Genomic DNA, 13015 nt, shown 5'->3' on the forward strand with positions numbered 1-13015 from the left:
TTATCGCACCATTCTCTTGTGGAAGCCCCTAATACATCAATCTATTTGCATTATCCTCCACCACACGGGAGCCCCTAATACATCCATCGTTCAATCCTAAAGCCTAGTGCTTCCACCCCACTCAACCACCTCAATAACCAGATCTACAAGCCCCAGATCCTTGAATCATCCCACAAAGGGGGACTACATCTCAATCGGTAGTACCACCACAACTATCAAGAAGAAGCCAATGAAGACGATGTGAAGAACCTAGGGGTTTCCTTGCTTAAATCTCACATTCCAAGGCAACTTTTATAGCCACCTAGATACACCCTTAGACATGGCCGAAATCCATCTGGTGAATCAACACATGGAAGATCGACTCACCTGCTGCACACTAGAGGAGGCTAGCACTTGGTTGATCTTCCATAATCACCTGAATACACCCTTGGACATGGTTGAAATCCATCTGGTGAATCATCACATGGAAGATCGGCGACTTCCAGCACAGTAGAGTTGTTGATCCCTAACCGCACATGTCACATAGGCGTCCAACTTGGGTGCCCTAACTCCTTAGTAATCACCAAATGTGGGGGAATACATTGCTACTCCTATAGAGTCTGCATTGACCCCCAAAGTACATGCCAATCAAAGAAGAATTGTTAATTTTTAATAGTGGCACCATGATTTCTCTTTGTTTCTACTAACATCATTGATCTCAAAACCCACTCTACCATTTCTCTATCTCCTACCAATGTTGATCTCTATTATCATAGTTTTCCTAAAGAGCTCTCTCTCTCTCTCTCTCTCTCCCTCTCTCTCCCTCTCTCTCCCTCTCTCTCTCACTTCATGGGGTTAATAAACCTAATGTTGAGGCTTAAAAAGGTAGTCTCCTCCCTTAAGTGGGTTTTTTGCGATGGCGGCTAGAGGCTTTTGCATATAGGCAATCTCTCTCATAAACTTGAGCTACTCCTCATGCTACAAGGTACCCTCTGTCTTGTTATATGCTATCATAGCCCAATGTAGTTGAAAGAAGGAAGACTTCATGTATTATGCCTTTGTTACCTCTGGCATACAACTAATTTCGCTCTCAGCCTACTAATGTAGACATGCAGTATCTGCTGCTGCAAGCTGGGTCTTTGTTCAATACAGCTTGTGGATTGCCTAAGTTGATTCACCATTCTCTACAAACTGCCCTAGGATCACCGTTCCACATTTATGTGTGTACTTGGTTAGCTCAATAGGTTGCTTTCTTTCTTAGCCTATAAGGCTAGTAAAAGTATTAATATGATGATACGACATTCTTAGCCTATAATACTTTTACTAGCCTATAAGGCTAGTAAAAGTATTAATATGATGATACGACATTAGTCTTGGATATGGTGCATTTTAATATTTTTATTATGCCTTTTTGTTTTGTTTTCGCTCATATACGGTGCATTTTAATATTTTTACTATGCTCCATATTTATGTGTATACTTGGTTAGCTCAATAGGTTGCCTTCTTTCTTAGCTTATAATATAACTAGGCTAGTTAAAGCATTAATATGATGATACGAGATTGATCTCGGATTTGGTGCATTTAAATAATTTTACTATACTTTTTTGTTTTGTTTTTCGAGCCAGGGTCAACTAGGCACAGATGTGCCCTGTTAAATTGGAAAGGCCAAATGTTTTTGTCACTAGTTTTGACAAATATACATCCGCTTATTTCCACTCCCTTAAGGCAATTACCATGGGAGATCCCTATCTAGGCGTGATAGCGACCAAGTACCCCAGGTAAGGGTCCATATATTGTGGGACTTCCTTGCACCTCCTCCCCATATAGAGGCATAATATGCGGGGTGGTCTAGCACACTCTCAAGGCACCATGTCCCTTCAGATGGTTTCCCAAGTCACATAGCCAAGGTTTGCATTCGATATATTCTCTAGGACCATGCCTTAACTCAAGATTGGTCTAAATCTTAAACGTGATAACTAGGACCAAATATAATGCATACTACGTGTGGCAACTAAGGCCTCACTTTGAAATTGGGGAAATTTTTATATGCATCCGCTGCTTGAGTTTTGATTTCTAAATCCCCCTGTTGTTGCATGGACCCTCGGGTAAGTAAAAAACAATCTATGGTGTCTATTGAAGCCTACACTCCCAAGCTTCAGGAGTATATTGCTTTTTGATTGGATAGTTGTAGGTGAGGACTCCGCATTAAGGGATTTACATTTACTTTGAGTATGGGAAATTTAATTGTTATCTTGCCACTGGTTTGATGGATCTTTTCATGTTGATCTTAGTATGTTTTAATTGAAATTCTAAATCTCTCTAGAGACACACGCGCACGCACATCCACGTCACGAAAGCCGAGTGTTGTATCTTCTAGAGCGGGTGGAGCAGACGGAACTTGCAAAAGAGAGAGAGAGAGAGAGAAAGCAAAGCAAGAAAGCCATTCTTTCTCTCAACAAGCAGGCGCATGGGAGACCCCCGTGCCACCACGGCAGGCCCTGGTGGTACCATGAAGGTCCTCTTGACTGGCGCAGGTGGAAGAACAGGTACGCAACCCTATCAGATAGCATGCAAAATGCATATCTGGGCAGCATGCAACTAGGTAGTTAGCGTGCAGTGCATCGTCTTCCCTATCACAAGAACCAGTCTATACTGTTTTTTTTTTCCCTGATTAATTTTATGCCCGGACCCCTGGACCTGAAATTTGGACCATGGGATTTTGATCCGTACTGTTGTGATGTTACCCCTGGACCTGAAATTTGATCCTTGACCATGGGATCTTGTCCGTACTGTTGTGATGTTATCCCTGGACCTGAAATTTGATCCTTGACCATGGGATTTTGATCCGTACTGTTGTGATATTGTAGTGATGTTATCCCTGATGTAGGGCGCATCCTTTATCGGAAGCTTAAGGACAGAGACAGCCAGTTGGTGACCCGAGGGCTGGTGCGGTCGCAAGGAAGCAAGGAGTGGGTTGGAGGTGCTGATGACGTGTTTGTGGCCGATATAACTCAGCGGGACATCTTGTGGGATGTATTCTCCGACATTGATGCTCTCATCATCCTCACCAGCTCCATCCCTAAAATCAAGCAAGGCGTCAACCCAAGCACGGGACATGGCCCGGAGTTCTATTTCAATGAGGGTGGCCACCCCGAACAGGTACGTCATGGCATTCATATGCATATTCTTTCTAGTTATGATTTTCTACAAATGATTAGCCATGGCATGTGTTTCTATAGATTATTAGCCATGGCATGTGTTGCATGATCGCAAGGGCCATGCATCAGGACACTCACAAGGGGAGCTCCAACATATAAAACTTTGGGATCAAGAAACTTAGCACTTTGATTGGCCTTGATGCTCCACATGACCACTTTATTGACTGGCATAATGGAACCCTTTAACCATATTTCTCTTCTCCCCTAGACTTCTACACTCCTTTACTTTTGAATCCAGCCATGTAGTCTTACTTCGAAATGTCCCCCCACGCCTCCATCTGGAAGCTAGAGGAGTACATTTAGCTGCCTTCGCAAAGAACAATTCCCTTTTGTGTTCCAAAGTAGTTGACCATAAGGACGTCTTTCAATAGAGGTGCAGCCTACCTTTTAAAGTTTTATGGTCTTATGAAGATTTTATGTTTTTATATGTGAAAATCATAATTGTTTCAACCCTTAGGCTGTCGAAAATTGTGTTCTGATGTGAAGACCAACCATTCTCATGTTCTATGTTTTGAAAAACTTGATCTTGGCTCCTTTTTTGGTAATTCTAGCTAAGGATACAACTTGCATGATCGTAGAGATGTTTGGATGATAGAAAACAAAGCGATTACAACCAACAAGACAATAATCAGTAAATTTGTTTCTCTTATAGATGAGATGAGTTGTTATTAATGGTCTCTGAAGAATTAAGATTTTTGGGAACAATGCTATAGAAGTGTTACCTTGTGTAAAATCCTCCTAGGAAATCACCTAAATCACAGGCTAAACACAAGGTTAGTACAAACAACATAGAAGGGTGCAGGCAAGCTCACCACCTAGCCACGGACCGCGCCTATAGACCTCCCCTCAGGGCTAAAGCTCACTCCCACTGATCCATGCCAAATCAGCCCTGGCATCCCATACAACCAGAGCTTGCCTGCCCATACAGACCCTTAGCAAGATTTTGTGTGATCCGCCATGTCCATGGCAAGAGTATGACTACTCTTGGTCCAAGTGTGAGTAATAATAGTAACAATAATAATAATAACCCGCACCTCACTTATATAGTGATAACTACTGCTATAAATAATCAACCAATCATAAATAGCTAGTTCACATGGATTTATTAATAATGAACATTAGCCACCTGCATCCGCGTGCTTTCCTTAATCTCAGGGCACCCTAACTCTGCCAGATTAGGCCCTAATCTCGAGGATTAGTATTAAATATGTAACATACTTACCCTCCTCACACATTTACTCGTAAATGAAGTCAGGGAGTTGATGTTACAACTGGCCACTATCTTCCAAGTTGAGGCTTTCCTAAAATGTACTAAACAACAGTAGACCCCTTGGTGTGGCACGGAGAGAGAGAGAGAGAGAGAGAGAGTTATATTAAACATCTCTAAAGACCCAATGGGTCTATGAGACCAAAGTGATACAATGCTATCCATGGTATCTCTCATCGTGGAAAAGAGAGACTAGTGTGAGTGTCATCGACACATGTAAACTAAGTTTTTGGATCAAGGCAATCATTGGGATGCTTATATCAAGGTTGATGGGTTTTTTTTGGTCATTTTGGACAGGTAGATTGGATTGGTCAAGTGAATCAGATTGATGTTGGTGAGTGTGCAGCATCTTTATGAAAGTGATTTAGAACATTCTATTATTATAAGTAGTCCTTTTTTAACGTGTATTTTTTTTTGGCTTTATTGAATAGTTTTCTAGCTCGTTCTTTGTGCGGCCCTCTTTTAACCCACATGAAATGCCCGTCACGTGATGCAACTTTGCAGCAAAAGACAAGGGTGTGAAGCATATAATTTTGGTTAGCTCAATGGGTGGAAAAAACCCAGACCATCCACTCAATGCCTTGGGGGATGGAAAGATTCTGGTAAGGCATAGAGAAATGTATAAAAATGACACGTGTGAAGGATCACTATACAACTTCTTATCCATGTATATGGCATCTGCTTTAGATATGGAAACACAAGTCGGAGGAGTATTTGAGAGATTTTGGTGTACCATACACTATTGTCAGGTATCAAGCCCTTTGCAGCTATGTGATTGCAGCTTTGATGGTTTTTGCAAACTCTCTCTGAATTTGAACTGTGGGGATAATCAAAAGTTGGAAATTGGTTCCCCAGAGTTGGTGTATTGCAAGATGCAGAAGGTGGCCGGCGTGAACTCTTAGCAGGGAAGGATGATGACCTCTTAGGATCTAAACACATGACAGTCCCAAGAGCAGATGTTGCAGAGGTCTGTCTTCAGGTATGTGTCTTCTTCTTGTATTCTAGTTAAATTGGAAAAATATATTCCAAGTCTTTTTATCTATATTACAAGTCTTTTTTACTGATGATGCTATATTTATATTACTCCAGGCACTCTTATATGAGGAGGCTAAAAACAAAGCCTTTGACTTGGCTGCAAAACCAGAGGGACAAGGAACTCCAACAAAAGATTTTAAAGCTTTTTTCAGCCAGTTGCAAATGAGTTTCTAACTGGACTAGGAGGATGACCCACTTGTCAGCATGGGTGTATATATTTTTTGTATAGACCCTTATCTTTGGTGTTTACAAATCTTGGATGCCCACCTATAAAGTTAGCATCATGCTATAAAAATAAAGCAAAATAGGGCATGAACGGGCAACATTCCTTTGTCCATTTTTTGTCCTTCGCGCCTACCTTTGTTGTATATATAACATAAGACAATACAAGGAAAGCAGATGGTCGTTATATGTTAGGCTCAGAGTAAAGAAGAGCACGAGGTTGCTTAGTTTAACGAGCACAGGTATTAAGCTCTTCTCTATAGCAATGCAACTTTTTTTTTCAGAGGGAAAGAAAGTTATACTAAACGTCTCCTAAGGGCCCAATGGGTCTATGAGACCAAAATGATACAATACTATCCATGGCATGAGAAAGATTATATTTTACAAGCTATATCAAAGAAAGTTTCGTAGCATACGACATGATATTCCTATTGTAGTAGTGGTAGTGCCCGTGCATCCCGCAAAGGAGGTTTTGGGTACCCTAGTGGCATCTTTTTTTAGTACCAATTTTTACATCAAACAAAAAAATGTAGATCATGTAATGCTCTAAATTGTACAAGAGCTTGTTTCATGATTTGACTTGATTAAGAATTTAATATGGTGGGAAATGTTTTTTTTTGCTTTGAAACTAGAAAGATAAAATTAATGGTGCTTCTCAACAAGAAACAATCTCTCTCCATCTTCATAATATTTCCATTAAAAAAACCTTGTGAAAGCTAGGCAATGAACATGTAAGTGAAGCTTAAGTTTGAAAAATGTGAGCCTTGATGAGATCTCTTGAATAATAGCTTGACTTAGGAGGGTAATGGAAGTTTGGTAAGAAGAACGAAGACAACTAGGGTTCAAGGGAAGTGACATAGGAAGTGTATTATCCACATAATAATGAAATATATATGGACGAGTTGTTCTCCACATGCAATCTTACAGAGAGATCCACATGTAGTTCGTAAAAGTGAGAAGTTCCTTGAGCTAGTAGAACATTGTGAATGTGCTTTACATGCTAACATACATAAGAACTATTGCTCACAAAATAGTACTAGCAAAGAGGCTATACAAGTTTTTTACAAAGCACAATCTAGTGGAGAGACATTTCCATCCGTACTCCCAAATTGCTACCACCCACCTTATTCAAGTAATAGAGCCATGCTAAATAGCTTAGAAAGATGTGATCTTTAAGTGTCAGTTTTTTTTTTTGGCAAGTTTTATACTCAATATACATGATACATGATAATATAATGTGAGGAAGTTTATTGATTGGGACATTGATGTCATGGCTAGGGATTTGATGCCACTTGTTGAGGTGATGGTGGTATGCATGATTGTATTCCACCCCACATTTTTTTTTCTCAAGTTGGGTACTTTATCATGTGCTTATTGTATCCACCTTACTCATGCTCTTACTCCATAGATAAGGATAGTTGAATGCTCTTGATCAATTGCATGTCCTTTGTACACAATCTGAGAATGCTTCTAATTTGTTTGTGTTCTTGGTGGGGAAATCCTTTTTATTTTCACATATATAATTTTTGAAATATAAAGTCTTGAATTAGAGAGTGACACACCTAAAGTTATTCAGGAAAGCTAGGAAATCCTCAGTACTATTTACCACGGGGTCTTAAAAAGACTTTTGTTAAGTGATATCAATGGATGACATTGATCTAAATCGCGACGCCTTTTTTGGGTTGTTGGATAAATAAACTCGGACAAGTAAACTTAGACAAGTAAACTATGTCGGATAATGTAAACTCTGACAAGTAAACTACATCATGGGATAGGGTGAATTTGGGTTTGGGACTTAGAAAAATTTGGAGCAAGATATTATGTGCAAAATAAGGTTTGAACTCAAGATGTTGGGTCTCCAATGGAATCATCTTACCACTACACTATACCTTCAAGCAATGGAATCATGTGGTTTCAAGCCATTATATTACTTCGCGATGCATCAATGTAGTTTCCTTGTTCGAGTTAACTTTGAAGATGGACGGTCAAGATTCGTGTGCGCAATCTTTAGTGCACCATTGTCGTGGATCTCGCTTGACAAGGGTTTGTAAGACCCCGTGGTCTATAGTGGTGTGGCGAGGCAATAAAAAATAGTGTTGAAGGTAGGCATCCATGAAGAGGAGCATTTAGATCAGCGTGCATTAGTGGGCATGCTCATGCTAGCAGTAGGAGTAGGTGCCACATGGCAATCAGCTAGTGGTCTTAGCTCATGGGCAGTCCTCTCACCAAGACGACAATCCCATATGCACACTGACTAGCACTAATGCGCGCACACACACACACACACACACACACACACACACACACACCCCCAAGGAATTCATCAATTGTATTTCTCAAAACCAGTCTTTTACCTGAAGAGCCTGGGTTGGTTGGGAGATCTTCAAGTGCAGTGTTTGGGTTGTGATTTGACGTCTTCATTTGGTCGACTATCTTTTGTACTTGTACAGTTGTAACATTCTTTTCTTGTACATAATACATATCATTAATTTAGGACTCGTGTGTGCTATGTGTGATTTCGTCACAATTTTTCCTCTCTGAAAAATCTAGCACATGGACACAAGTGTTCTACAGTTGGTATCAAAGCCTTGTGAACTTGTTTAATTTTTTCTTTTTTGGCACACCCATGTGTGTTGACTGCTTGGATAAGATAGAGCCCCAAGGTTCTCGGAGTGCAGAAGGTCAAGTTTGGGAAAAGTCACTATTTGGGTTCTAGTGATACTAGTGGTGTATCCCTGCTTCCTTGCCCCACCCACCCTTCCTCAATGTGAACCTTGCCATCATTATTTATCCCCACTTTCGGGCTACTTGTCATAGATTTACTGATCATCGATTTGCTTCTTAGTATAGCATATTGGAAGGAAATGTCTAAAGAACACGAAGAAGCACAATAGTAAGGACAAGAAGTACAAGGAGAAGGTCATCTCATATATATTGCAGCACTATCTATGGCACCGGCACCATCTACACCCCCCTCCCGCTTCCCATAACACCCTATACCCCCCTCCTACTCCTTGTAGTACCACAACTGCTCTTCACTGGACCTAGTGTGGGAGGATCTGGATGGTCCTTGACCAACATGATACAATTACGTACTGAGGGGCTATTCATGGCTATCTGGTGTCCATACTCTTTGATGGAGGATCTCAAAGGACACCATTAGAGACGGTGCGGTTGAGTGGTTGACAAATGACTGTGTGGACACCAGTGTCATAGTCCTAGTTGCTCTTCACTTGACTATGACAATCGTCTCCATAGCTGCATGAGGGGCAAGCGGAAGAAATCAAACTAGTTTTGGGTTGTGGAGACCTTAGGGGATGCCCCATTGGATTTTGGGGAGTTTTAACTAGTTTTGGGTTGTGGAGACCTTAGGGGATGCCCCATTGGATTTTGGGGAGTTTTTTGGACGTTACACGTTCAAGGTGGTACCTTTGGATCACGTGGATATTATTTTAGGTTGTAAGATCTCCCTAAATACAAGCAACAAGATTAGTACTACCAAATAGAAGGGGTGCAAGCTCAATCGTAGGGTCTATGGTTGTAGACCACCACCCCCAAGGCCATAGGCTAAGGTTTCATCGTGGAATCGGTCCCAAGACAAGTCCTAGGCTTCTTGGCCTCCCACAACACTCTTAAGAGAGCTAAAGAGTACAATAAAATCTCAATAGGCTCACCCCACTTATATATCCATAAGTCAACCTATTAATAGTTGTCGACTTAATAATAACTTATAATTTATGGGATCCTCTATTAAACCCTTAGCCCATGTTATTCTAACCTACTCCACTAATCCTCAGGGTCCCCTAACCCAAGATTAGGCTCTCTAACCATGTGGTTAGCAAAGGGTTAGTGTCAAGTACACAACATAATTTATTTCGAGAATATTTCACTCTTGGTTAGCGTCAAGTACACAACATACTTCCTCACCTAGAATATTTCACTCTTGGAAATTAATCCGTGAAAGTCTAGCCACATTTGCGAAATCAGGTTCACGCGTGTCTACTTTTTCCTATATAGGAACCAACATAGTCATAATCCACCTCTCTTATAGGAATATCTCCACGCAACAAAAGACAAAATCAAAACCAACGCAAGCTCATAAAAAACCTAACAACTTTTAACTCCCATGGAATTGGATAAACCCGAATAATTATCACAGCGAATCAATTATACCAAGGTTGGGTAATTCCTATTCCTCGCACCTTAGGGGATTTATCCCTACCAAAAAAACCTACAATGAAACTTTATAAATTTAAATACCTGAAGTCCTACCATTACCAAGGAAATTAGGCAAACACGACCATTGGGAAGTACCTCTCCCAATCAGATGGCTACCTAGAGATGTATGCATGAAGCAGATCCTCCAAAACCTGGTTCATCCTCATCAGATTAGTATCTCTCCATCCGAGAATTAGTATCTCATCACTCTCATCATGAGTAATATCAAAGAATGCACTCATTAAGAAGGTGTTCAAAACATAACACGTATGATAAAACATATCAAGCATGTACCAGAAAATGTGACACCTCAAATAAAACATATCAAGCATGTGTTCGTACTAGAAAACCACTGGTGAAAATCTCTAATGTGAGACAATATCTGTCTCATTGCACATCTATGCAATGACTATACAACAAATTATTGGACCTTTCCCAAGGATGATTTTCTCAAAGATTTATACCTTAAAGTTCTAAAGTCACAAAAATATGAGCTACCAGAATCCATACTAGACATAACCTAACTGTCGCCTAGTAGTCATATGCTCACCATAAACATATACAAATTTGACCAACCAAATGATCTCTTAGTGCCAAATGCATACAACATTCTTCCAAAATTTGATTCCAAAAGCATACAACATCCCTCCAAAATCTGATATATCCTCTTTGCTATGCCCGATAGGCCAAGGATAATCACCATGAGTAGAAAAGTAAAAAAACTTTACGTTCCTCTCAAGCTCTATGTCAGGGTAATCATGATGCAAAATTGCATCGTGTGCTCTACTGGACCTAGGTAGAACTAGTATAACTCCCCCCACTTGTCAACACATTACCACATAGTCTTGGACATCTACCAGATCAGAGGCTAAATCATATGCCTAATCATGGGCCAATAAAATCATACGTGATAGATCTTAGTGTCCTATATCACTAAGATATGCACCATATATGTTCTACTAATCCGCACCATATATGTTCTATGAATCCATCACACACCAGTTTTGCAAACTCTTGAACATTCCATCAAGGTATAATAAAGTTGCATGCACTTCACTCAATAACATGCGGCACATAAACGGTGTGAAATTGAAAGAATAAAACAACTCAAGAAATTAAATGATATCAATATGAGTGATGCATGTTTTGAGTATGGAATTGTTCACTAATTGAGAACACTTGAGCCTTGTAAGATAGATAGGAGGAGAGGATAATACAAGGGTCCTACCGGTTTTTCCACCTCAAGCCACTCTTGGTAGAGTAGCTCTCTCTTGTGGAGAGCTAGGTACCTCAACCTTGCCTCCTTCATTGTCTCACCACAAAGGGGCTTTACAAATGAGTGGGGAGAAAAGAGAGAGATAGCTATAGAAATCTCAACCTCTACTTTGATGCCACAGTGATGGGTGAGGGCATGAGAGAGTAGATAAGAGAAGGACAGAGGGAGAAGAGAGAATACACCAACACTATCACTCATCGTCGACACAAGCCCGAAGCATGTATACAACAAAGAAGAAGAGAAAGCATACAACGTACTTCAACCCCATAAGAGCAAGAAGACTCAAACTTAATTGTGAGAGTGGGATTATGTCTTTTCTCATTAGTCGAAATGTTCTAAGTGTACATTACCGACATTACAGAAGTCATAAAAGCTCGATGTTTGACTATCTTCCAACATTACACAAGTTGTAGGCGAAGATTTCTCATAAATAAAGCACATTGCATGATACAAAAATATGGCTTGAAGATGTTGCCATACATTTTGGAGTAATGTTAGCCAATGTGGTTAGCGTATGCCCCTCCCTAATTAGATTTCCATCCTCAAAATTAACAGTGAAGCTAGTGGTAGAAGCCGTTGAAGTTCCAGTAGAAGTCGAAGTGGAAATTCATGTACTGGTGGTTTGATGAAAGGCTTTGTAGGATGTCCATAAGGCTATCTCAAACATATCTTCAAAAGTGAGCATGCGCCAACCTTGCAATGTACTCGTAGTAGTCGAGTATTTGGCAAAGTGTGGGACCATTATTGATGTCGAAGGTCATGCCCTCTTGTCCTTCATCGAATGCATATACCAATCGAGGAACTCCACCAAAAGGATGATGATGAGTCTAAAAAAGCGGATGGCAACAACCAGATCAGGATCCGAACATGCCATCATAATCTTGGATGAACTTTCATATTGTGTGAAGCATCCATTCTTCATGTAGGAGTAGGGGTGCTTGAGGTGGAGGTAGCCATGGGAAATTGAACTGTAGCTTCGGGTTCTTCTCCATTTCCTGCTTGAAGAGGTCCCATGCCCATCTGCATTTGATCGAAAAATAAATAAGCCAAATCTTGAGATACCTTGGAGCATAGCAATACTCTTTCCAACACTTGGCCTTGAGAAGGTAAGGTCGTGCACCACAAAACTCCCCCTTGAGAAGGTAAGGTTGCCCCACCACACACCTCCCCCATGAGGTCGTGCGTTATTGGAGCTGCCCTGGCTTGTGGTCATTTGTATTCTATTCTAGATAAATCTTAATAAGGCATATATTGAGGTGATCAGAGATCCTGTTGGTGCCGGGGTAGGGTCCAAGAATTGTCATTGGATTAATCCCATCAAGAGTATCATGCCAGTTAAATGGGTGGTTGGGGGGTGAATTTGTTGTGCTACTCTCTGATAGGGGGTTCTAGGATTTCTCCTTCTTTTTCAAATACCTGTGATGGCAGAGAGGGGTGAGTGGCTTGCAAGGTTGAGGCCTTGGTGAGTCCATTGAGGACATCCCTGTGTGGTGAGTCCATTGAGGACATCCCTGTGGACATCCCCAAGAGAGGTTGATGGTGGAGGCGCCTTAGGAGATGACAGGAGTGATAGTGGTGATAGACAAGTGGTGAGGTGAAGGCGAGGAGAGGGGGAGCTGATGTAGAGGGTTGGTGGTCTAGGGAAAGGGGGGTTAAGGCATGTTCTTTCTCCTTGACTTTGATAGATATTCCTAAAGCATGTGTAATTGAAGAGGGGCCTGATGTTGGGCCTTGGGAAGCTTTGCCAAGGCCACCTGCCCCACTGATCTAGTTAGGGGGCCTTCTTCGGACATGTCTTTA

General features: G+C 41.0%; 1 protein-coding gene across 1 annotated transcript; it reads left to right on the forward strand.

The window, feature by feature from the left end:
- The first annotated feature begins 2246 nt into the window (after positions 1-2246).
- Positions 2247-6162, forward strand: LOC147621298 (uncharacterized protein At5g02240-like). The gene is made up of 7 exons (XM_086823997.1): positions 2247-2525; positions 2867-3138; positions 4762-4798; positions 4969-5066; positions 5152-5213; positions 5320-5443; positions 5554-6162. Exons 1-7 carry the CDS (start codon positions 2447-2449, stop codon positions 5671-5673), a joined length of 792 nt encoding a protein of 263 aa, XP_086680123.1. The 5' UTR covers positions 2247-2446; the 3' UTR covers positions 5674-6162.
- Positions 6163-13015: the final 6853 nt, after the last annotated feature.

This window comes from Cibotium barometz, chromosome 30 (genome assembly GCF_041138505.1).
Source record: "Cibotium barometz isolate CiBa-2024 chromosome 30, ASM4113850v1, whole genome shotgun sequence".
NCBI lineage: Eukaryota > Viridiplantae > Streptophyta > Polypodiopsida > Cyatheales > Cibotiaceae > Cibotium > Cibotium barometz.

Coding starts and splice junctions, on each gene's coding strand:
- LOC147621298 (XM_086823997.1), top strand. CDS start 2,447: ATGGGAGACCCCCGTGCCACCACGGCAGGCCCTGGTGGTACCATGAAG. Junction 2,526..2,866: donor TGGCGCAGGTGGAAGAACAG/GTACGCAACCCT, acceptor TCCCTGATGTAG/GGCGCATCCTTTATCGGAAG. Junction 5,214..5,319: donor GTACCATACACTATTGTCAG/GTATCAAGCCCT, acceptor TTGGTTCCCCAG/AGTTGGTGTATTGCAAGATG.